Source organism: Chrysochloris asiatica, unplaced genomic scaffold (assembly GCF_000296735.1).
Source record: "Chrysochloris asiatica unplaced genomic scaffold, ChrAsi1.0 scaffold00351, whole genome shotgun sequence".
In the NCBI taxonomy this organism is placed as follows: domain Eukaryota; kingdom Metazoa; phylum Chordata; class Mammalia; order Afrosoricida; family Chrysochloridae; genus Chrysochloris; species Chrysochloris asiatica.
The window spans coordinates 1,973,670-2,001,350 of record NW_006408869.1 but is presented as its reverse complement, the minus strand read 5'-3'; the positions used below and the strand labels follow the sequence as shown (position 1 = coordinate 2,001,350).

Here is a 27,681-nt window from a genome sequence, read left to right as displayed (position 1 = left end):
AAAACAACTTGGTCATGATGTATTATTTTTTTTGATGTGCTATTGGATTCTGTTTGCTAGGATTTTATTGAGAATTTTTGTGTCTATGTTCATGAGGGATATTGGTCTATAGTTTTCTTTTTTAATGATGTCATTCCCTGGTTTTGGTATGAGGGTTATGCTTGCTTCATAAATAGTATTAGGGTGTTTTCCATCCTCTTTTACGTCCTGGAATAATTTGAGTAGAATTGGTGACAGTTCTTCTCTGAATGTTTGGTAGAACTCACCTGTGAAGCCATCTGGGCCTGGAGTTTTGTTGGTTGGGAGTTTTTTGATGATCTGATATATTTCTTCCTTTGTTATTCATTTGTTCAAGTTTTCTACTTCATTCTGGGTAAATTTAGGTTGTTGTTCTTGTTAAGTGCTGTTGAGTCAGTTCCGAACCATAGTGACCCGGAACAGGGTTTCTGAGGCTGTAAATCTTTATGGGAGCAGAAAGCCTCATCTTTCTCCCATGGAGCAGCTGGTAGTTTTGAACTGCTGACCTTGTGGTTCTCAGCCCAATTTGTAACCACTATGCTAGGTCACGTTTTTCTAGAAATATATCCATCTCATCTAAGTTTTCAAATTTGTTGGATTACAACACTTCATAGTATTCTATTATTATCCATTTGATTTCTTTTGGTTCTGTTGTGAGTTCACTCATGTGGTTTCTAATGCAAGTTATTTGCGTCCTCTTCCTCTTTTCTTGTTAGTTTTGCCAGTGGTTTGTCAATTTTATTAATCCTTTCAAAGAACCAGCTTCTTGTCCTGTTGAGTCTATAGTGTATTTTGTTTTGTTTTTTTGGCTTTCATCTCGTTTATTTCTGCTCTTATCTTTATTATTTCCTTTCTTTTGGTGATTGTAGGTTCCTTCTGCTGATCTGCTTCTAATTGTTGGAGTTGCTGTGTTAATGTGTTGATTTTGGTTCTTTCCTCTTTTTGGATGTGTGCATTTATTGCAATAAATTGTCCTCTTAGCACTACTTTCACCGTGTCCCAAAGATTTTGGTATATTGTGTTTTCATTCTCATTTGTTTCTAGGAACTTTGTGAATTCACATTTAATTTTTTCTTTCATCCAGTTGCTTTTCAGTAGGGTATTGTTCAGTTTCCATGTATTTGACTTTATTGCCTTGGTCTTCTTATTGTTGATTTCTAGTTTTATAGCATTGTGGTCTGAGAAGATGCTCAGTAGAATTTTGATGTTTGTAAATTCATGGAAGCTTACTTTGTGACCTAACACATGGTTAACTCTGGAAAATGTTGCATGCACATTGGAGGAGAATGTTTATTGTGCTGTTGTTGTATTGAATGCTCTGTACACATTTGTGTGGTCAAGTTGGTTGATTGTGTTGTTTAGTTCCTCTGTAACTTTGTCGAGTTTCTTTCTGGTTGTTCTGTCCCTTTTCGAGGATGGTATGTTAAAATCTCCCACTATAATTGTAGATTTATCTATTTCTTTTGTCAATTCCAGTAAAGTTTGCTTCATGTATCTTGGTGCTCTTTCTTTGGGAGTGTATATATTTATTATAAGGATCTCTGTAGTGTAGTGGTTATGAATCGGACTGCTAATCTCATGGTCAGCAGTTCAAAATTACCAGTGGCTCTGTGGGAGAAAGATGAGGCTTTCTGCTCCCATAAAGATTTAAAGCCTCGGAAACCCTGTACAATGTTGCTATGAGTTGGAACCAATCCACGGCACATAACAACTACAATATTTATTATGGCTAAGTCGTTTTTCTCAATTGAACCTTTGATCATGAGATAGTGTCCTTCTTTGTCTCTTATGCTGGTTTTTATATTAAAGTTTACTTTGTTGGAGATTAGTATTGCCACTCCTGCTTGTTTATTTTTGCAGTTAGCTTGGTAAATTTTTTTCCATCCTTTAACTTTTAGTCTGTTTTTGTCTTTGTGTGTAGGTGTGTCTCTTGCAGGTAGCATATTGAAGGGTATTATTTTCTTATCCATTCTGCCACTCCCTGTCTCTTCACTGGTGCATTCAATCCATGTACATTCAATGTTTTTATTGATAGGTATGAATTAATTGCTGCCATTATGTTACTTTTTTGGTGGTGCTGTTCATTCTTTTGTTCTGCATGCCTTTTTGTGTTGGGTTTGTGTTTTTTTGTGCTATTTCTTGTCAGTTTCTTTTTAGTTTTCATGTTTGCTTGTTCTGCTTGGAAATCCATTTTTATGATAAGTTGTGAAATATTAACTTTCTTTGTAGTTACCTTATAATCTACTAATTTTTCTCTCCATTTAAGATAATCTATTGTATCCTGTAATTTACCTGATATCCTCACCACCTGTGTCTCTGTTGCTACGTTTGTCCCTTCTTTGACATTGATAAAATTTTGATCTTCAGTTGACCTCCCAGCTCCTTTGATTTTGTTGTTGTGTTCTTGTTCTGTTCTGGACTCTGCTATCTGTTGACTGAGTTCCAGGTGGTGTTACCACACCTGTCAATCTCTGTTTGCTATCTGTTCTTGATGGTTTTCAGTCCACAGAACTCCCTTTAGGATGTTTTGAAGTGCTGGGTTGGTTTTGATAAAATCTCTCAGATTCTGTTTATCATGGAATGTCTTGATTGTACCATTGTATTTGATTGATAGTTTTTCTGGATAGGCGATTCTTGGTGGGCAGTTTTTTTTTCTTGAAGAGCTTTGTATATGTCTTCCCATTGCTTCTTTCCTGCATGGTTTGTTCTGAATAGTCAGAGCTTAATCTAGTTTGCTTGCCTTTATAAGTGACATTTCTCTTCTCCCTGGCCGCTTTTAGTATTCTTTCTTGGTCTTTGATTTTTGGAGAGCTTGATTAGTTTTTTGTCTTGGTGACTTTCTTTTGGACTCTATCCTTCCTGGGGTACATTTGGCTTCTTGAATGTTTATCTTCTCATCTTTCAAGATGTTAGGGAAATTGTCTTCCAGAAGCTCTTCAACTATCTCCTCTGTGGACTTCTCTGATTCTTCCTGTTCTGGAATGCCAATAATTCTTAAGTTGCTCCTCTTAAAGTTATCCAGCATGAATTGCAGACGCTCTTCAGATTTTTTTTACCCTTTTTTCTGCTTGCTCTTCTATCTCAGCAGTATTGAGAGATTTGTTTTCCAGCTTGCTAGTTCTGGCTTCCATCTCTTCTATTCTGCTCCTTTCCCCTTTCATTGTATTGCCCATTTCTGATAGCTTATTATTGTTCATCTGGACATCCTTCTGCAGGTTTTGAATTGTTTCCAATGCTGTATCAATCTTATTTGATTTCTCCTGTAGTACTTTCCTGACTTCTTCCTTGTTTTCTTCCATCCCTTTTTGGAGCATTTGAATTTGTTTCCATATCATTCTTCTGAATTATTTCTCAAGCATATCCAAAACCTGTTCTTCTTCCTCTATAAAGCCTTTTTCTGTCTCCAGCGCATTTGTCTCCTGTTTTTGGATGTGTTTTGATATCGTTAGTTGCTTTTTGTTCATCATGATAGTTATGTGGGTTTTGTGTGTGTGTGTGTGTGTGTGTGTGTGTATGTGTGTTTTGTTTTTTTGTTTTTTGCTTTAAGCTTAAGGGAATGTTTATTGTTTGTTGTTGAGCTTACTGGGTGTCTCTTCTGGTCAGTATGATCAGGAGATAGGCTTCCATTTTTTCACATTTAATGCTTAGTGGGTGTTGTTGGCTCTTGTCACAGTGGTGGAATATTATGGGGTAGTCTTATCGCTTGGCTATATGTCCATGATTGCTGTTGCTTCTTTAATGTAGGGAGAGAAAGTTCCCACCTTCAGGAAAGATGTGTGATCAAAAGGACCAAAAGCAGAAGTAATATAAATGCATAGACAAAAATCCCCACTTTGGAACAGAAATGAAGCTGTGGTCAACTGTCCCGAGCTACACAGTCAGTGTGTGTGCAATTAGAAGCCTCCAGCAGAGGATGGGGGTGTCTGCTCTCTCAGGCCCCTCCTCAAGTCACTACAGTAGAGGTTTGCAGGTAGATATTGGGGAGTTAATGGGAGAAAGATTGTCCACTCTTTTTGCCTCTGAAGGTCAGTTAGGTGTCTGCTTGTGCAGAGCACAATTTTCAGGATGGTTGAATCCTTTATGTTGGAATTTACAGATTGCTTTAAATTGGTCCTGCACAGGGAGCTCAGGCAGCATAGCAGCTGCAAATGGGGCTGCAAACGGCAAGGTCAGCAGCTTGAAACCACCAGCCACACCATGAGAGAAAAGCGAGGTGCCCCACTCCTGCACAGACTCACAGCTCCAGAAATCCCTCAGAGGGTTGTCTGGAGTCGGAACCTACTCCACTGTACACCACCGCGAAGGGTCCTACTGGGGAAACTTTTAGGTCTGTGGTTCCGCGGGTGACACATAAGTCGTCGCCTAGCTCCTTCTCTCTGTACCATGGGGAAAGTGTCCTGCCTGATGTCCAGGCTGAGCAATGAAGCTGGGACGGAGAGAAAGAGGGAGAAATGTGTAGTCTCCCAGTCTCTCTCTCTCTCTCTTTTTTTTTTTTTTTTTTTTTTTCTCTCTCTCTCTTTCTCTATATTTATGGACAGAGATATATAGAGATATATGTAGTCTTCGTCGCATCTCTTTTTTTTTTTTTTTTTTTTTTTGCAAATGCCTCTGCCCCACTTTTAGCACCATTTTCTGAGCCGGAATGGCTTTAGCCCTGCCCTCTAAACTCTGCTAAGGCAGGGTAGTCGCTGAGAGAGTCCTGTCTCCAGATTCCTAACTTGCAGTATTTTCCTTAATATCATGATTTTTTCACGTCCGAATGCAGGAAACTGACATCCTGGATCTTATGGTAGATCCGGAGCTCTGGAGTTGTTCTATGAGCACTTGCTTCATGAGATCCCCCTCCCTTCTCACCTGAGCGTACCCTACCTGATTTTTGCTGCTATCACCCAAACCCTCCCTGGCCTTTTGTAAGCAGGCAGCAAGAGCACTATAACGACTCCTGATGGGACAAGTTACTGGTAAATTTGATTCTGTCCCAGCCCTGGAAGGCATTTACTGTGCCTATCCAGTCTTTGAAGATGGCTCCTTCCTCTCCTTGCAGATGGCTCACCCTTTCTTGCAGACTCATATGCTGACCCATAAATCCTGGCTATTGAAGACACAGCACCATATATTATATACATGTTTAGAGCATATACAGCCTCTTGGAGAACACTGCCCTAATTTTGCATACCATTGCCACCTAACTGGCAGCACAACCTAGGAATGTGGCCATAAATGCATCTTTAGAAAACAATTCCATCACCTTTCAAGTCTGTTGCTGCAGAATGATTGAAAATATGGTAAGACCAGTAATTCCCCAGACCATAGGGCTATTGCCACATTCATTTTTTATGGAATCTCTTGATCTGAGATGGAAATATACAAAAAAATCTTGATGAAGGATAAGGCATTATGTAAGTCCACTGATGGTGGTTTTGCCAGAAATATTTTATGTAGAGAAAGCAAATCCATATCCAAAGTAAGTGTTTATTCTAGTAAGAACAAAACACTATTGTTGTCATGGACATGGTATATGTTAGAGAATTCACTTGATTGTTAAAATCCTCATATGCCTAGTTCAAACTTTGATGAGTATTCATGTGAGATACAAATAAATTTACTTCTTTGTCCCATTCAGAGATCTATGGATTTCTAGTGTGGCTCAGCTGATCACTGCAGGATCAGCATTGGAATGTGAACAATAAGGTCAGCAGTTCAAATCCAAAGCTGCTCTTTGGAAGCCCTATACAAGGTCACTATGAGTTGAAACCAACTTGACAGCACTTAACAACAACAACAATATGCATACCTCTTCCTTGTCACAGATTTTCCATTCATATGACTTTCAAGCCCTTGACCCTTGAGCCAAACCATATGTCAAAGCCCATGATATCTGAATACAATCACATCTGGCCATTTTTCCTTCCTAGAAAATTTAGCAATCAGTTACACTGCTCAACTTTCTGCCCATTTGTAGTATTTACCTTTAACACTGTTCTTCAGGGAGGACTTAGAAAGATTAACAGTACAAATCTTTGGAGATGTATTGGGTACCTTTCACAAAGGAACTTAGTCTCCCTTTCATTCAAGGGGTTGTGGGTCCATACAATGGCTCAAGTATGGAAATCGATTGAGTGGTCATTACTCTTTATTATGGCAATCTAATTTAGACTGCCATTTTAATGACTTAGAAATATTTGCTTGAGTACATTAAGTAAATCTTTAGTAATTTTCTCTATTTTCCAATATATTTCAATCCTAGGTTTCCAATGCCATAAATCCGTATAAGTCTGGTTATTCTGATTATGATTTTGATTCTATTGTACATAATGGCAACCAGTGCCAGCTCTCTCTTACCATCACATGTCCCAATCAGCCCCATTATAATTAAAAATCCCAATTCAATTAAAACAATTCCCAATGTCAAATCTAACTTTCAAAAATATCACTCACAGCAGTCTAGAAGGATGCTGGGATCCTCATCACAAATATGTTCTTCAGCTTTGTGGTAAAAGGTGTGTCCTCTGAGCCCTCTGTGTGTGGGTTTATGGGTCTCCAATTTCATTAAGTCCTTGAATGCCTTCTTTTGTAGTATATCAGGGTAGGTATTACTTCTTTTATTAGTGTAGTTCACTGTACAATCCATACTTCATTGAACCAAACAAATAAACTCTTAGATCCTTTAGTAATCTCTCCAGCTGAATCACCGAATGAAGAATCAGTGCTTAGTGGGCCTGAACAATAAACTGGTATTGATGTAACCTTATGTTCTTTGTACCATTATCCATACTTTTAATATCCATCCCCACACATTTTCCCCAGTTTGTATTTATGCATATTAGAAATATCAACATATTTCTTTTGTTGTTTAGTGTGTCCCTTCGTAGACCACATTTTTTCACTTCATCTTTGGAAAGCATTTGTAATTAACTCTAGTTACAATTCTAGTGTGGTACTATAAGATCAGAACTGGACTACAAACCACATGATCATCAGCTCAAACCCACCATCTGCTCCTCAGAAGCTCTATGCAAGGTCAATATGAGTCAGAGTCAACTAGACAATACTTAACAACAACAACATAAGACTAGTAGCAAACACGGGTGGTGGTTGTGTTTCTTGAGAACATTTATCATTTTAGATAAGATCCCTGCCTCAGTTGGGTCCCCAAACAATATTTGGTGCTTCAGAAAATAATGTCCCAGCTCCCCAGAGAATATTTCACACAATGACTCATTTAACACAACTGGGTCAATCACATCAGATGGGGGCTCAGAGGGTTGGTTCTGTTGGCAGGAGAGATACAATAAAATTATTTGCTCACATATTCCCATCCCAACTTTCAAGATCCCATTTTTTCACAATCACTTTAACTTCAGACATCATTTGAGACTGATAATTCAATTAGTGTTTTAATTCAGCCATTCTTACAATAAAACTGTAGGTTTGGTTTTGGCAATATCAATTTTCCTGATACAAGAAGTAAGGTTTATTTTCAGGAAACAAGGAGCAACTTTGATTTATTTGAACTGTGACTCCATAACACCAAGTTGTTCTCCTTCTTTCACAATTTTGTCAAGCATAGGCAGGACGAACCAATTAGCTTCCCTCTATTTCACATTTTGACAAAATTGCAGAAAGAATTAGAAACATGCATTCACACCAGCCTAACTGCTCACCAATACTTGGTCTACTGTTGGTGATATTTTGTGTATTATATGACACTTAGCAACAACAACATCAATACCTTTAAGATGAGTCAGATAAGAGAACTAATTTTAAAAACTCATTCTTATGATTTTATTTCTATAGAACCCCACTTCTGGCATCAAATATTTTATGCTGTTATCTCTAGACAAACAAAATCAGTTATAAATATACATATTTATAAATAAATAAATAAATATAAAAAGGAATATTTATTTCAAGTGAATGGGTCATAGGGTTGTAACGGTTGGTAATTTCCAAGTTAGTGTGTCAGATATCACACAGTAGGCTTCTCCTAACTTACGTTGCTGCAGCGGCTAACTAACACAAATTTGACACGTCAAGTAGTGGGAAACTGGCTTTGGAAGCATAAGACTAAAAGGATGGCAGGCGAGAAGGTATGCTCTTCACCAGGACAAAAGAGAACAAATCCTAGGAACAGAATGTATTACAGCAGATCTCTGACTCAAGTACAAAGAAATGGACATCAGACAATGATGAGTCAGATGCAGAATCCAGATCCAGCAAAGGTCAAGAAAGTTTTGCAAGATGTCCATATATGTTGACAATAGACCATAGCCTCAAGGACACGCCCTTTAAATTGATTGATTGCTCATAACAGATCTCAACATAGAGGTGATTATATTATATAAGATCTCATCACAGAGAAGGACTACATCATAACTGCCAAGCCACTGAGAATTACGGTCAAGCTAAGTTTGACACACAATTCTGAATTCCATAATTGTTGATTCCTCATTATAAATGAATGAATTTGCTTTGATTTTATATATGTATTTTAATAAATATTTTAAAGGGTTATTCCTAATACACACACACACACACACACACACACACACATATATATATATATGGTGTGGCACTGCGGAATAATGTACAGGACTGCAAGGTCAGTCTGAGCCTCAAGGTTGGCAAATTGAGCTCACCAGCCAATTCTCAGACACTGTATACAGGTTCACTATGAGTTGGAACCAACGCGATGGCACTTACCAACAACATATAACATATATTTAACAACAATAATGACATTTATGTTAAGTGCTGTTGACTCATAGCAACCCTAATATGGTTTCCAAGGAACAGCTAGTGGGTTTGAACTGCTGACCTTGTGGTTCATAGTCCAGTGTTGATCCTACAGTGGCACACCAGGAGTCTCTATCTATCTATCTATCTATCTATCTATCTATCTATCTATATATATATGTATGTTGTTGTTAAGTGTCGTCGAGTTGATTCTGACCCATAACGATCCTGTATAAGGTTTCTGAGGAGTGGCTGGTGAGCTTGAACCACTGACCATGCAGTTCAAATGGCTTTGCAGTGTGACACATTAACCCACAGTGCCACACCAGGACTCACTTACTCTCTTAATTTCTGTGTGTGTGTGTGTGTGTGTATAGTTGTTGTTAAGTGCTGTCAAGTCAGTTCTAACTAATAGCAACCATGTATAGGGTTACTGAAGTCCTGGTATGATGCTGTGGGTTAATGCGCCAGACTACAAAGTCAGTTTGTGTTGCATGGTCGGTGGTTCAAGCTCACCAGCCACTCCTCAGAAACCCTATACAGGGGGTCACTGTGAGTTGGAACTGACACAATGGACGGCACTTAACCACAATAATAGGGTTTCTGAGGAACAGCTAGTGGGTTTGAACTGCGGCTTTTGTGGTTCACAGTCCAGTTCTGATCCTACAGTGCCACACCAGGAGTCCATATATGCATATGACACAAAGTCAGATTTCTGATCTTGATTAATGTAGCAGATCAAGATGTTTAAAATAAATTCTCCAAAGGGTTGCAACCTTATAGGAATTCTGAAGAATGAGTCTACCAGAGTAATCAGGTTTGCTGCTAAGTTTCCTTCCTATTACATAGAGAGTACACATTACTTTCTTCATAGTTATGCAAAGCCCTATATTGAAGGGTTCTACAGTATCAGAAAAAAAAAAAAAAGATTTCATATTTCTTTACCCTTCCTTCCTTTTGTTCTCTCTTAACAAAATAAAACATACTGTAATCAGGATGATGATTTTTCTTACTTTTAAATTCTTCACTCTACTTACTCAATAATCTGTAGGCATTATCTACATCAAAAATTCTTTAAAAAATATGGTGTGTGTATAAAAATGAACTAAACAAAATTACTGGTCATTAAACAATAACAGCTCAACTAGTTTTGGTATTATAGGAAGTAGGTAGTACGTGCTTGATGACTGATTGATTAGTTGCTGTCAGTGAAAACTGAAAACAAGTAGGTATTAGCAACAACTACACTAGGATCATTTCGTTTTGCTTTTTCTTTAGGATATATTTCCATCTTCCCTTCAATGGATCAGCAATGGAGAAGCATTATAAATGACTTACCATTGTTGCTAACACTTAGACGACTCAGTGGAGTGCAATGTTCACCTGATTATGTATGATTATTTCCTGTTTCAATACCTTCTCCAATGTGAAAACAAACCACATTGTCACAAAATGATGAATTTCTACATAAGTGAAATATTTATATATCAAATGTAAGTTTTGTATATCATTTGACTTCTCAAAATTAGCCAAGTCTCTTATTCATAATGACATATTTGGTATTAACAATTTAGGTTTCCAAATATATTTTTAAGAAATACATTTTAGTAGACAGTATTTATATACAATGTTACAGTGTTATTGTTGTTATGTGGCATTAACATGGTTCCAATACATAGTGATCCTATGGACTATAGAATGAAATACTGCCCTGTCCTGCACCATCCTAACAATTATTGCTGCATTGGAGTTCATTGTTGCTGCCACTGTGTCGATCCGTCTTGTTGGGGGTTCTTATTCCTTTTCATACTTGTAACACTATAAAGACACTCAAAAGTGTTATGGTGGTAGTGTTGGTGGTTTTGTGCCATGGAGTCATTTCCAACTCATAGCGGCCCTCTATAGGGTTTCTGGGATTGCAAATCTTTATGGGCTCAGAAAAATCTCATCTTTCTCCCTTAGGTGGATTCAAACTGCTGACCTTGCAGTAAGTAGCCAAACGTGTAACCCACTATTCTCCCAGGGATCCTCTGATAGTATTATAAGTGTATATAAAAACCATCTACAATATGACTTATAACCTACTTATGGTATATTTAATAAATGAAAAACACAGTTCAGAATAGTTTGTCATCAAATACAACATATTAGTAATTTTTCCCATTACCCAAATTATAAATGATCTATTATACTTTTTCCATCTGTATTAAAGATGAAAACTCCCCATTCTTTTTAAAAATTATTCTCAAAACTCATTCCTATTAGCACTCTTTAAACTTTTCTACTAACTTAAATAAGGGTAGTAGAAATGTATTTCCTACTCGAGATCTTCTATATAAAAATGTAAACGATGAAATAAAATAAAATGCTAATCACACAGCTATGTTTAAAATCAGCTTGAATTAATCAATACATTTTTAAAATCACAGACTCACTTTGAACTCCATGGGAGCGTACTATTTTCCAGGTTTCTGATGCCACTTCTTTGACATCCACTTGATAGTGATGAATAGGCACACCTCCATGGGAGTCCGGCTTGTTAAAGGAAACCTTGGCCATGGTCTGTGACAGCTCAATAATCTTCACTCCATAGGGACTGGAGGGTACATCTATGCAGAAACAAATAAAATAGAACATAACCCAGGTAACATGAATACCATTAAGACTTATGATGTTTTGAGAATTAGGAATACAGAAAAAGTTCTGCCTATGTTGCATAATATATTATAATTCCAAAACTTGCATAAATACCTGAAGAAAGTTTACACAGGTCAATTGTTTTTATCATAGCATATTAACAATATTCAAAATTGAACCACCGACTTTGCAGTTCAAACCAAACTTGAGGTACAATGCTTATCCAACAACACCACACCAGGATTCAGTATTCAACAATAAATATCATTTATTGATGGAATAATTTTATTTCTGCTTTTTTTTCTTTATAATATGATGTTTAATATTTTATACACCTAATGAAAACAAGTTCCCATATGTGTCTGTTTATATGTGTAAGGGCATGTAAATATTTATATGGGAGGTAAGAGACAGAAAGACAACTTTGCAGAAACAAAGACTTCTTCATTGCAAACACATTTTAAAAACAATATAAAGTTCTTTATACACATGGACCTCATCAGTGAAATACACTGAAATTAAATTGACTACTTCTGTGCAAAGAGACTATGGAAAAGCTCCATATCATCCACAAAAAGAACAAATGAGCAACAGACTCTAAGAAGACCATCAATTTCTCATATGCAAATACTGGATAAAAATTAAAACAAGTCTTTGCTAAAGATAATTCAAAAACGTTTTGCAGCAGTACATTGACAGGGAGCTTCCAGAGGTTCAGGCCAAATTCAGAAAAGGATGTGGAACTAGGCCTATCACTGCTGATGTCAGATGGATCTTGACTATGCAAAGGCTTTCAATTGTGTGGATCATGACTAACTATAGATAACATTGCATAGAATGATTATTCTGGAAACTTACTTGTGCTCATGAGGAACCTGTATGTAGCTCTAGAGGCAGTTTTTGAACAGAACAAGGGAGCGCTGAATGATTTAAAATTAGGAAAGGTGTGCACCAGGGTTGCATTCTTTCACTATATTTATTCAATCTGTATGCTGAACAAATAATTTAAGAAACTGGAACATATGAAGAAGCATATGGCATCAGAATTGGAGGTAGACTTATTAACAATGTGCAATATGCAGATGATACAACCTTGATTTCTGAACAAGAAGAGGACTTTTAATACTGACTGATAAAGATCAAAGACCACAGCATTTGATATAGAATGCGCCTCAATATAAAGAAAACAAAAATTTTCACTACTGGACCAATAAATAACATCAAGATAAAGGGAGAAAAGAGGCTAGGATGGCTAAGGTTCGTCTCTCATACTTTGGACATATTGTCAGGAGAGAACAGTCGCTAGAGAATGATGTCATGCTGGGTAAGATGGAGGGTCAGAGAAAAAGAGGAAGACCCCCAATGAGATGGATCAGCCAGGTGGCATCACTGATGGCGTTAAGTGTGACAGCGGTAGTGAGGTTGGCCCAGGATCGGACATTGTTTTGTTCTGCTGTGCAAGGAGTCGCTATGGGTTGGTTCCGACTCGATGGCACCTGACAACAACAACAAGACTTCATTTGCTAAGATCAACCATCAATACTCATGGATGCAGCAGTTGAGAAATCAAATGATGTATTACATTACATTATGTATGAATCAGGCTGTGAACCAAAAGGTCAGCAGGTCGAAACTACCAGCTGTTCCACGGGGAAAAAGATGAGGCCTTCTGCTCCAGTAAAGATTTACAACCTTGGAAACCCTGTACAGGGTCGCTATGAGTAGGAACCGACTCCACGGCACATAAAAACAACAACAAACTTCTTAAAGTGATCAAGTGTAAATATGTCAGTTTGAGAACTAACATGGGCTTGTTGCAAAACATGGTATTTTTAATAACCTCATATGCATTTGAAAGCAAGACAAAGAATAAAGAAGACCATAGAATAATTGATTAATTTCAGTTATGGTGTTGGAGAATATAAAATGTACCATGGACTGCTGAAAGAAAAGACAACTTTCTGTTAAAAGAATTGTAGCCAGAATGATTCTTAGAAACCAGAATGGCCAGACTTTGGCTATCATACTTCAGACATATATTATCAGGAGAGACCCAGGAGAAAGACATCATGCATGGTATTCCCAGGGTCAGCGAAGAAGAGGAAGACCCCTAACGAGACAAATTGGTGCAGTGGCAGCAGCAATGGACTCAAGTGTAACAACAGTTGTGAGGTTGATGCAGGACAGGGCAGTGTTTTGTTCTGTTGTACATAGTATGGCTATGAGACAGTAAGGATGCCATGGTACCTTGAAACAACAACAAGAATATAAAACTTAATAAAATAATGCACACAACTTCCTGAAAAAATATCTGAAAATCAGAACAAGAAGGAGAAGAAAATAAAGTAAATCTCATTGTGGAAATTAATGAATTCTCTATACCAGATGTAAAGATTAAAAGATAAGCTACTCACTAAAATAACTTCTTTTTTCTTTTCAATATTATATTTGAAATAATCTTAAAGTTTAGAAAAGGAAAAATATGCGTATTTTCAGAAAATGAAATTAAGAAGAGAAATTTATAATTGTGTGTATTAACTTTGCAAAAAAATACGTGATTGAACAAAATGTCATAAATGCTACCTTCTGTTCTGATATCAATCAAATATTCATGCAAGGATCTCTGAAGTCAAATGTGCTTCATTTGCTAGAGTTGAAAAACAAAAGAGCATTGCAGATGTCATACACTATGCTTTTCCAGTGACACTGGGGAAGTACCAACAGGACTGGTTTACGGCCTTTGGATGTGAACATGGTAAAGAAACTCAGTAGTATGTATTTTATATTTAATGAGTAAAAGTAAATTATTTAGAGCTCATATGAAGTGTATTAGGTTATCATTCTAAGGCTCAGAAATGTATCTGCAGAATAGTGATACATCCAAAATTCATACTGCTATTAAAATCTTATCTGGAAAAAAAATTTAAGTCATCTAAATAATCGATTTAAGATGTCATACAAAATACTATCATAATTATCATATCTCTGTATTCCATAAGTTAAATCTATATATATGTAGATATATGATACACAGTTTGCTGTAAAGAAAGACAAACAAACTCTAAACATGGTTTGTTCTTAGCCCTATTGTACATTCTTCATGCTATGATGAGTGATTCTCTAATGTCTATTAAGTCTAAAATGGACATCAAAGCAATTTTAATTTTCATTTTGAAAACATATTAGAACATATTTGAAAAGAGAAGGTAGTATACACTGAAGGAAGAGTGGGATATTTTTTGTCTTTGGGATCTCAATTTTACCTATATAACATGTACAGACTTTTTAAAATACGTTAACTGTTGTTATGTACTATTTGCTAAGCTCTACTTCTAGGCATGGTGTGCCTATAAAGAAATAAGAACTTTTTTTCTTAGACAAAAATGTTGTCACTGACTCATAGGCCAAAGTGTATCTTTTTTTTTTTTAATCTATATTGTTGTTGTTAAATATTAACAAGTTGGTTCTAACTCATAGCAACCATGTATAAGGTTTCTGAGGAGTGGCTGGTGGGTCTGAAATGCCAATATGCAGTTAGCAGCCAAGTGCTTATCCTACAGTGTCACACCAGTACACACTAGCCTCTATCTACAGAGGTTAGTTTCAGGCCAGCTGACTTTTACTCTTACAAAGGTTTTTCCTTTATATTTACTTCTTTCAACCATGTGATTAAAAGGAAAAACCTTATTATGACTTGTAGTGACAGTCAATTTCTAAACATGTTTCTTTCTACATTTGATAATTGTATTTCCAACCACTTTCTGTCTAAAAAATTATTAGTTTCTTGAGGACAGAGACAAAATATTTTACTCACACACATTTACCTATCTACATAGATGTAAGACTGATCAAAGTGACTAAAAAATACTAATTCCACAAGAAATATTTTATTTATAGGATACATAAATAATTAAAAATAATAAATAAAGATACAAAAAATTCCCTAGTGAATGATATCTTATATGCTCAGAATTAACATTTCTAAATTCTCTTCACTTTCAGAATTATTTTGTAATTAAATCCATAATTGATTCCAATTTCCTTTGCATATCAAAAGTAGTCTCCAAATTATGTTCATTATTCCTCTTTCATAATTCTTCTACCCATCTCTTCCACTGCATTTCCAAATGCAGGCACTATCTACTTTTGCCTGCAATGCCATTAGTGATTCTTAGCTTCCTTTTTTATTGATTGCCTTATCAGGTTTCAATCCACTGGGCATGTAAATACAAAATCAATCTTTCTAAAGTACCATTTTAATGACATTACTTCCCTGAAGAGGTTCCTCATCAAGCCTAGGTACTGAAATCATACTTTCAAGATCCTAGTTTTACTATCTTAACTGAGTGTATGCAAGTAGAAAAGTAGAAACTCATGTTATAAAAGACTATCAAGCACAACTTTTCAAATTGTTTGAAGCTCTTTGAGTCCATATACAGAGTGCTTCTTCATTATTGGCATTTTCTTCTAAACTAATTCTCAGCTCCCTTAGTAGTAACTAATGTCCACCATCACTATATGAATTAATGAATGGATATATAGTTAACATGAAACACGTATTTTTAATTTAAACTTTTCTTGCTTATTTCCTAGTGTTATTATTTAGATTAATAGCCTTTACTATATTAACATCAAAATCTGTAGGTCTAAGATGTATCTTTGTTAATTTGTCAACTATATGATTACACAAGTCAATGCACCTTATGAAAATGTCAGTTTTCTGTTAATACTAGGGCTAGAATGGTACTTGTCATTACAGTGTTTATGAGTACTAAAGAATGTAAAGGACTTAAAACAACTAGCTACAGACTAAGCATTTAGTAAATGTTAGTCATTATATGCATTATTATCATCTGGTTTGCATTCATTGACATCTGTCAAGGGTTTAGTCAGATAAATATGTTGTTGTGTGCTGGGTGAGTTGGTCCAGTCTCACAGTGACCCTGCATAGGGTTTCTGAGGCTGAAAATCTTTGCAGTAGCAGAAAGCCTCATCTTTCTCCAGCAGAACAGCTGGTAGTTTCGAACTGCTGATCTTGAGGTTAGCAGCCCTACCCATAACCACCATGCTACCAGGGTGCTTAGATAATAGGCAATGGGGTAGCATATCCAAGTTCACCTTAGAAATTTTTGTTAGGAAAAAGCTGGTGCAATTATCTTCAAGTCAGATACATGCAAACTCTGGAGTCACTGCATGATTCTGTGCAACTAAAATTTATTGAGTATCAGTTTCATTTACAGGGTAGTTTGTGAGTCAAAATTGGCTCTAAGGCACATAACAACAACACACATGTGGACATAATCACATTTAAGAATATGGGTTCATTTGTTAAAATAATGGGGTAATATCAATATAGGTTTTGTCTCAATCAATTTTGAGATATTCAGAACCAAGCAAGCAAGCAAGCATGAATGGGAAATGAATAAATGCTACATGGAACTCTCCAGGGAATAAAGAGAATGCTAGAGATGCTGAAGCTAAGATTTTCCCCTGTACTAGATAGACAAAAGCTTGTCTTATGGCCAGACACCTCAATTTTGAACTTCCAATCTTAAACTTTGAGAAAATACATTTCTCTTCATTATAGCAACCCACTTGTGGCAATTCTGTTATAGTGACACTGAGTGCATAAATTGATTTCAAACTAAAAACCAGAAAAAAAAGGCAAGGAAGAGCATTATATATTGACTACAGAGTCAATTGAATAAGAGGGCATAAACATAATAAATATCTATTCTCCAAATGAAAATTCAAAAAATCAAACTCTAACAGAATTTAAAAATTAAATACACAATTTTACAATAATAGTTATTTTTTTTCTAAGTGCTGTCGAGACAGTTGTGACTCATAGAGAACCTGTATAGGGTTTCCAAGGAGCAGCTCGTGGTTTTGAACTGTGGACCTTGTTATTCCTACTCCAGTGCTGATCCTACAGTGCCACTCATTATAGTAGGAGGTTTTAATATATCACTTTCAATGAAGGATAGAATAATGACAAATTCAAAACAGACATTGAAGAACTAAACAATACAATCAACCAACTTGACCTCATAGATATACAAGGACTCAACCACAAAACAGTATAATACATCTTCTTTTCCAGTGCACATGGAACATTCTGTAGAATAGACCATATAATAGGCCACAAAACAGACTTAAGAAATTTAAAATCACTGAAATGTTATAAAGCATCTTCTCAAATGCTACAAAATTAGAAATCAATAAGAAGATCAAGTGGGAAAACACATGAAAATTGCTTTAAAAGTACTGGGTAATAGAAGAAATAAAAAATGAACTTAAAAAAAAAAATCCTTGAATCAAATGAAGGAAAAAACATAATATAACATACCTTTGGGAAACACCAAATGTAGTACTCAAAGGGTAATTGATAGCTATAAACACACACATCCAAACAGAGGAAATAACCAAAATCAACAAGTTAACATCTATAACATTTTGAAAAAGAGCAGCAAAGTAAGCCTACAGTCACCTGAATAAAATAAATACCAAGGATTATAGCAAAAATTAAATGAAAATGTAAAAAGATAAACAACAGAAAAATGCAAACTATATAAGAAGTTTGTTCTCCAAAAGAATTAATGAAATTGACAAACTAGCAGCAAATCTAACAAAGAAAAAGAAGATGTAAATAACATAAATAAGAAGTGAAATAGGTTAAGTCATAATAGAGCCAACGAAAATAGAAAAAAATTAAATACTATTAAGAATTGTACTCCAAAAAATTAAAAACTGTAGAACAATTCCTAGAAACATACTACATACCCAAATTAACACAGACTGAAGTTGAAAACTTTAACAGCCTATGTCAAAAGAATAAATTGATCATATAATTTATAAAAACTCCCGACAACAACAAAAAATATCTGAGTTCATGAGTTTACTGGTGGGTTACATCAAACATTCAGGGAACACTTGACATCAATTCTACTAAAAATATTCCACAACATAGGGAAGGATAGAAAATTCCTGAATTTATTTTATGAAGAAAGTGTAAGTATAATAACAAAACCAGGCAAAGTCACTGTTAAAAAAGAAATTATCCAGCAAGGTTTGGCACTGTGGTTGAACTGTAAGGTTGGTGGTTCAAAGCTGCTATTTGGAAAACCTACACCAGGATGCTATGTGTTGGAATGTAACCGCATTTAATAACAGCAACATCAATATCTACAAAATATAGATGAAAACAGTCTCAACAAAATACTAACCAATAGAATTCAACATATAAGAAAAACCAGATCATAACCAAGTAGGATTTACACCAGGCATGAAGGGTAGTTTAATATTAGAAAAACAAGCAGCATAATCCACAACATAAGGAAAACAACCACATGACCATATCTATTAAAGTAGAAAAGTCATTTGACAAAATCCAACACCTATTCCTGATAAAAACACTCAACAAAATAGGAATAGAAGGAACAATCCTAAATATAATTAAAGGATATATACAGAACACACCACCACTTATCTGTCAGTTTTTCAGATTCTGGTAGCTTGCGTGTTGCTATGATTCTGGAAGTTATGCCATAGGTGTTTTAAATACCAGAAGGATCACCTATGGTAGACAGCTGAGAATCCAGACAAAGACAAACTACGAAGAAGGGAGATGGGTTACTTCCAAATATTTAGTCACTGAAAACTTCACGAATAGCAATGGAACACTGTCAGCACCAGAATATTGAATCTTGAAGCACAACGAAGAGTACCAGAATATCGTTAGATATAGTGCCAGAAGATGAGTCTCTCAAGTTGGAAGGCACACAAAATGTGACTGAAAAGAGCTGCTTCCTCAAAGTAAAGTTGATCGTGATGATGCAAATGGAGTAAAGCCATTGGGATCTTTATTAGCTGATGGGGCAAAACTCAAAATATAGAGAAACAGCTGCAAATATCCATTAACAATCGGAACATGGAATGTATGAAGATAATCTTGGAAAAATTGGCACATATGGAATGGAATGCATAAACATTGATTTCCTTGACATTAGTGAGCTGAAATGAAATTGTATTGGCCATTTTGAATCTGACAGTCATATTGTATCTTACACTGGCAATGAAAAATTGAAGAGGAATGGCATAGCAGTCATCATCAAAAAGAACATATCAGTCATGAAATACAATGCTGTCTGTAATAGGGTAACATCCATACGCCAACAAGGACACTAAAGACCAAAGACCAGAAGACATCAAGAACATCATACAGGAAGAAAGCAAAAAATCCTTAAGAAGGAAAGAAAGAAAGAAAAGACTAAAATGGGTGTCAGAATAGACTCTGAAACTTGCTTTCCAGTGTAGAGATGCTAAGGCAAATGGAAAGAGGTACAAGAGCTGAACAAAAAATTTCAAAGGTCAGCTCAAGAATAAAAACTCAAATGTTCTAACTAAATGTGTAAAGATCTGGAGTTAGACAACCAAAAGGGAAGAATATGCTCAGCATTTGGAAATGAAGATAAAATTCAAGCCTCGACTTGTGGTATTGAAAGAGTCCATGGGTAAAATACTGAATAATGCAGGGAGCATCAAAAGAAGATGGAATAATTACACTGAGTCACTGTGTATTAATATGGTTGATGTTCAACCATTTCAAGAGGTAGTAGGTGATCAAGGTTCAATAATCCTAAAGGAAGAAGTCCAAGTGCACCAAAGGAATTGAAAAACAACAAGTCACTGAGAATAGATGGAACGCAAATTAATACCTTTCAAATAACTGATGAGGCACTGGAGATACTCATCTGTGCTAAGAAATTTGGAAGACAACAACTTGACAATTGATTGGAATATTTATTTGTTCCCATTACAAAGAGAGGTGACCCAAATGGAATGCAGAAATCATCAGACAATATCATTGATATCCCATGTAAGTAAAGTTGTACTAAAGATAATACAAAAAGGGCTGCAACCAAATACTGCCAGAGAACTTCTGGAGGTTCCAGCCAGATTCAGAAAAGGACGTGGAATGGGGCCTATCATTCCTGACATCAGATAGATCTTGGCTGAAAGCAGAAAATACTAGAAAGATACTTACCTGTGCTTTACTGACTGTGCAAAGTCTTTAGTCTGTGTCAATCATGGCAAGCTATGGACAAGATTGTGAGAAATGGGTATTCCAGATACTTAAATGTGCTTATGAGGAACGTGTACACAGACCAAGATGCAATTGTTCGAACGTGACAAGGGAACACTGAATGGTTTAAAATGAATAAAGGTTTGTGCCATCGTTCTATTCTTTCACTGGATTTATTCAATCTGTATACTGAACAAATAATTTGAGAAACTGGATTATATGAATAAAATGTGGCATCAGGATTGGAGGAAACTTCATTAACAAATTGTGATATGCAAATGATACAAGCTTGCTTGCTGAAAATGAAGAGGACTTAAAATATTTACTGATGAAGATCAAAGACCACAGCCTTTGGTATGGGTTCCTTGTCATTGTAAAGAAAACAAAAATCTTCACCATCGGAAGATTTTTCACCAATAAACAACATTCATATAAATGGAGAAAATATTGAAATAGTCAAATATTTCATTTTTCTCAGATCAACCATCAACACTCATGGAAGCAGCAGTGAAGAAATCAAACCATGTATTGCATTAGGCAAATCTGCTGCACAAAACATCTGTAAATGTTCAAGAGCAAAGATGTCAGCTTAAGGACTGGCCCAATCCATGGAATTTTCAATACCGTCATATGCATGAGAAAGTTAGACCATGAATAAGGAAGACTGTAAAATAAATGATGCATTTGAGCTGTAATGTTGGAGGAGAATATTAAAAGTACCCTGTATTGTTGGAAGAAGTACATCAGAATAGTCCTTGGAAGCCAGTATGACCAGATTGTGTCTCTCATACTTCAGACATATTATCAGGTGGGAGTAGTCCCTGGAGAATGATATTGTATTTGTTAAAGTAGAGTGTCACAGATAAATAGGAAGACACAAAACAAGATGGATTGGCACACTGACAGCAGCAATACTCTCAAATATAGCAATAACTATAAGGTTGGCACAGGACCAGGCAGCATTTCATTCAGTTGTGCATAGTGTTGTTATGAGTCAGTACTGACTAGATGGCACCTAACAACAACAACATACAGAAAACAACGTCAGTAGTTCAAACCCACCATCTACTTCTAAGAAACCCTATGTATTGGTTTCCATGAGTTGGAATTGACTAAGCGGCACTTAACAACAACAATAATATGGAACTGGAGTCCTGTGTGATACTGTAAAGTAAATACCAGATTGCTAACCTCAAATTCAGCAGTTCAAACCCTCCAGCTGCTTCTTATATGGGTAGCTATGGGTCTAAACCAACTGGAAGGCACTTAAGAACACCAAAAACATATAAAATAAATAAACAATTGCACTCTCAATGTCCTTTGACACCACTCCTATTCAGTATTGATTTAGAAGTCTTAGTGACCTATATTGGAAGATAGGGAAATTAAAGGGTACCAACCTGGCAAGGTCAGTGGTTCAAGCTCACCAGCCACTCCTCAGAAACCCTATACAGGGTCACTATGGGTTGGAACTGACTTGATGGCACTTAACAACAACAACATCAACCTTGTAAAAAAGGAGTAAAACTTGATATGACCCTGGCTTGCTGGCTCGCTGGCTGTGTGCTATTAAGCAGAAAGTTTCACCTTTCTTTCATGGAGCACAAGGTAGACTTGAACTACTAAACTTTTGATTAGCAGCTGAACATGTAACTTATAGTATCATGGCTATTTGATGTGTTTCTATACATAGAATATCCTAAACACTTGGAGAGAAAATTATTGGAATTTATTGAAAGATTTAGTGCACAAGATGAACTTAAAAAGGCAGTTTGGGGAGGTAGGGCTAGGGTAGAGGTGCAGTGAAGTTATCCATCAGCAAAACCACAGAATACCAGGCAAAGCAGGTTCAGGGCAGAGCTCCAAAACTCTGAACCACATAGTAAGGAATATTTAAAAAGTTTGAAGGCTTATAGATAGTGGAACTTGCAGTGGAAGTAAGAAATCGCATACTTTTTAATGGTCCGAGCTCGCTGGCCCGGAGCCAACAACTTGGGTGAGACCATATGGCAAGACCAAGCAGGGGAGCAGACCCATAATGGAATAATGCTTCAGCAAACTTGGAGCAAAGGTGGGCAATACACTTTGTCGGTTTTGCTTTGTTCTGTTATCTGTTCATAAACCCTGAAATGTTTGGCCACCCCCATTCTGATGACTAGAGGGGGTGCCTGAGTGAGTGGACACCCCAAACCCCAACCCTTCTACCACACACACACACAGAGAAACTCTCAGCATTTAAAGCTATACACAGCCCAAGAGGCAGCCCTGAATTGTTTTTCAATAGGGAAAAAGCCAGAACAAGGGCTGTGGAGAGGGAAAGAGTTTAAAAACAAAACAGGCTGAAAATTAAATCCTAACGTACAGCATAACAAGCAACAGTGTCATCTTGAAATTTATCAGGCAGCTTTGAAAGCAAGAAGCTGAAAGAGGACATTAAAATTATACTCATATTAGGCTACAGATTTTTTTGTTTTTATTCTCTCCCTTTCTGCGATCATAGACTATAGTATCCCATCTAGTTTTGTTGTTGTTGTTGTTTTGGTGGGTTTTTGTTTTGTTTTTGCTGTTGCTGTTTTGCTATTTTATGTTCCCCCTTTTACCTTTGGGTGCTTGGAAGGAGGGCCATACACAAGAATGGGGAGGGGAATGGAAGAACAAGGTCAATGGGAAAACAATTAGGCAGGTTTGCATGGGCTAAGTGGGACAGAGGTAAATAATGATGTATGCACAACCTTGGAACAACAGTGCTCTTGGATACAGGGATTGAGACATGTTGGAATGGGTGAAAGTTGGGAAATAATGTTAAATGGCTTGGCTGGTTTTTGAATCTTGGTTTCCCTGGCATACCATTATAAAACAGATATTTGAGGGGAAGAGAAAGAAATAGACAGACATATCACCATAGGAAGCTTATAAGTCCATCTTCTGCCTATAATGGATTGGAATACCTAAAATGGAGCTACAATGTGTCCAGTCAAGGAGGCTTCCTGTGGAGCCTCTGCATTACATAAGACCATAATTGGAATCCTGAATCTTCTGAGGTGGGAAATTTCCACTTGAAAGGACAAGTAGACCAGCCTGGAGCAGCTAGAAGAGCAGAAGATTCTTCTTGAAAGAAAGAAAGACAGGAAAAATACAAAACAATAACAGTGGTCTGACTGATTACTACAAGAACAAGCAAGTTGCTCACCCAGGAGACATCAAGGCAAGTGGTCAGGTCCCCTCAGGGGAACCCCCCTTCCAAGACTCAGACCCACTGGGAATACATGAGCAAACACGTGCTCTGACTGGTGACCATGTTGGTCACCAATAAGGGGAAGTGAAGGAAAAACAGCAATGAAGCTGCGAGCTAAGTCCAGCCATGTTCAATAAACTCCTGTGAACCCAGGTGGAAACATGGCTGGCCAGAGTTTGGCAAGACCTGGGACACCTGGGTCCAGAATCAGTGACAAGCCACAGAGGACTAGAGTGGAGAATAAAGCGTCCAGCTGATAAGAAGAGAGGGCATATGCACAATAACACACACACTTGCAGATAATACCCACTTGACCTGGCTTCAATGACTGGATGATCAGAGCTCAACTAGAAGAAGAAAGAAAAGGAAAAAAAAGAATAATTTGATGCAGTTTGATGAACTTGACCTACACCTATGGATGCAGTAGCTCAAAAAAAGGTACAAATCTTTGCAGTGAGGATCATTCCCACACCTTCAATACAAAGAGTAGACAGGGATGGGTATCTTGGATATTGGCTATGCAAAATGGGGTTGGGGGGAGGCTACAAAGGCAAGAAGTGACTGCCTTACAAGCTTTCAAGAGGGAGCCGAGATCCAGAGGGTGTGGAGGAAGGTAGAATCTCAACTGAGTAGTATCTAATCTGTCTGGGCAGGACTAATCAAAGGAGATGTGGATAGCACTCATGTGGTACAATAGTAAATAATTGTTATCAGGACTGTCTGTGAGGGTAGGAAATGTAAAGGTAGATGTCTTGTAGCAAAAGGAGGGGAGTGGTTGACTTTGTAGTCCAGGAGTGGCAGGCCCTGGGACCATCAATGGAGAAGAGCGGAGTGTGGGACCCTACCCAGAGAAACAGTGACACCAGCGATGGAGGCAGAGATGATGGCATGGAGAGATGGAGTGGCTGGGAACTCTAGACCCAGAGAGGGGCTGTGTGCAGACAACCAGAAGGAGGCTTGCAGGTTGTACCATTTGTTTGGTTGATGATGCATGGAGGGGATTGTAACCAAGGCAATGTAACAATATACGATAGGATGAATGTAAAGCCAATATTCTCCCATGTAAACTATCACATAATTCACAATAAAACATTTTTTAAAAGTTCGATTCCTTTATACTAATAAAAAGAACTCTGAAAAAAAATAAAATAAAAAGAACTCTGAAAACAATATCATTTACAATAGCTACCCAAAAGATGAAATACTTAGGAATAAATGTAACCAGAGAAACAAAAGAACTATACAAAGAAAACTATAAAATACTACTACAATAAACTAAAAGATGCCTACAAAAATGGAAGAATATATCATGCTCATGGTTAGGATGACTTACTATCGTGAAAATGTCAGCGCTACCCAAAACAATGTATGTTATTTTTTCTGTTAAGTATCTCTGAGTTGGTTCCAACTCATAGCAACACTGTATAGGGTTTCCAAGGAGTGATTGATGAGTTTGAAGTGCCCACTTTGTTGTTCAAACTGACCTTCCATACCAATGCTTTATCCCACAGTGCCACACCAGGACTCTATATAGAGAGCAGGAAATCCCAATTGAGAATGTAACATCTTTCTTTAAAGAGATATAAAAACTAATCACCAACTTTATATGGAAAGGAAAGTGACCCCAGATAAGCAAAGTATTATTGAAAAATAACAAAAAAAGAGGAGGCATTTCACTTCCTGATCAAAACCTATTACACAGCCACAGTTTTCAAAACATCCTAGTACTGGTACAATGAAGGGCACATAAATAAATAAAACAGAACTGAGAAGCCAGAAGTAGTACATCCATCCACCTGTCCCCAGCTGACCTATGACAAAAGTTTGGAACACATTAAACTAGGAAACTATAGTATCTTTGTTAGCAAAACTAAATATCCATTTGCAGAAGAATGAAACAAGACCTATATCTCACACTGTATACCAAAATGAACTTAAGATGGATCAAAGATCTAAAAGTAAAACCTAGAAATATAAAGATAATCAATGTAAAAAATAGGGACAATCTTATGGAGACTCTGGTACATGGCATAAATACCTTATCAAACATGACTGAAAACATATAAACAGCAGAAGACAAGACTAGATGACTGAGACTTCCTAACAATTAGGCACAATGTCAATCAAAAGATTTCTTCAAAAGAGTTAAAAGAGAACCCATTCACTGGGAAAAAAGAGTTTTTGGCAATGACATATCAGACAAACAACTAATCTCTAAACTTTATAGAAAAGTTCAAAACCTGAAGAAGGAAAACAAAACAAAACAAAAAATCCAATTAAAAAACAGGCAGAGAGGATTTGAACAGATTCTTCATCAAAGAAGACAAGCAAGTGGCCAACAAATATACGAAGAAATTCTCACAATTATTAACCATTAGAGAAATGCACATCAAAATAATAATGAGATACCACCTCAGCCCAATATTAATATGGAGCACAATGACTCTGTAGGATAAGCACTGGATTGTGAACCATAAGGTCAGCTATAAACACCCCCTACTCAATTGCTAGCCAAGTAATAGACAGGTATATAGGGTGTAGAACTGTACTGAGGTACACACATCACAGAATGGTTACCCATTTGATACTAAAAAGGGCAGCATTTGCCTAAGGGCAAAATTCAAAAAGGTGGAGAAAGAAGGAGTGGAAATACAAAACCAGAGGATGTGGGATAAGTGATGTTACATTGAGATAATTGCAAAGAAATGAAGTGTATTATATGTTTAATACAAAACTGATGATCTGCTTTGTAACTCTTCACTCAATTCACAATAAAAAAATGTCTAAAAAATAATTAAGTAACTTGAAGGAAAATCAAAATATCCACAGGAAAATTCTAGACGTAAAAGTGAAAGAGATAAGATAGATGTACTCTGAGTGTTTAAGAAAGAGCAAGGAGTTCAATATGAGGAAAGAATCACAATCAAGGGTAGGTAGGGATAAGAAGTTTAGGGGCTAGATCTTGTAAATTACGATTATTGTTGTTGTTTTTAGTGCCCTTGAGCCAGTTTTGACTCATGGCGACCCTGTATAGGGTTTCCAAAGAGCAGCTGGTGAGTTTAAACCGTCACCCTTATGATTCAAACCGACCTTGTGCTTAGATCTTTTTAATCACTTTATCTTGCTCTTTGAAAAGAAAGGTAAGCCATTGAAATTTTAATGGCTTTAAGCTAAAGAGAATTAGTCTTTGATTTTTCTTTCTTAATTATGATGTATATCTTTTATTTGAAATAAATGGCTGGAGAATAAGAATTTATATGCTAAAGTAAGGAGAAAAGTATAGTGCAACAATCCACATTAAAACAGACAAATGAGAAAAAAATCCAACTAGAATATAGAGGTTGAAGTTATGAGAATAATCAAACTCTGGACATCTATTACACTACTAGTGTCAAAATGACTTCAAATGGTACTCAACATATCATGGGAATAAACAAATAAGTTCGAAGACAACAATGAGATTCTTGACCTGCAAAAAAAGGATAAGTTGATAATGAGATTCTAAAGAATGCTGAATGAAGAATTCCATGAGTCAGAATCCACTGAGGGACAAAGCATTTGTTTAGAGATTTATAGAAAAAAACATCAAAGGTCAGAGTGAACTAACATTGATGTTATTAAGTGCCATCCAGTTACTTCCAACTCATGGTTTCTGAATAGCAGGTGGTGAGTTTGAATAGACAAGCTAGTGGTTCAAACCAACCTTGTGGTCCCAGTGCTTATCCTATAAGATGCCATCAGGAATTAAACAGTTGAATATTACATCTAAAATTTGGAGAAAAGATCTACCCAGAAGATATAATTCTGCATTTTTAAAATTATGTTGTTAAGAACCATTGAACTGGTTTTGACTCATGGCAACCCTGTATATGGTTTCTGAGGAGCAGCTGGTGAGTTTGAACTGCCAACCTTGCAATTGAAATTAGACTTGTGCTTATATGGCACCACACTTGTTGTTGTTGTTAGGTGC

At 36.5% G+C, this 27,681-nt stretch overlaps 1 protein-coding gene across 2 annotated transcripts in view; it reads right to left on the bottom strand.

Annotated features, from left to right (window-relative positions):
* Nucleotides 1-27,681, bottom strand: part of NCAM2 (neural cell adhesion molecule 2) — an 834,023-nt gene that overhangs the window by 133,272 nt on the left and 673,070 nt on the right. For both annotated transcript variants that reach the window (XM_006876060.1, XM_006876061.1), the window contains one exon: nt 11,190-11,363. In XM_006876060.1, the coding sequence (XP_006876122.1) occupies nt 11,190-11,363 (174 nt within the window). The remainder of the gene's footprint in view (nt 1-11,189; nt 11,364-27,681) is intronic.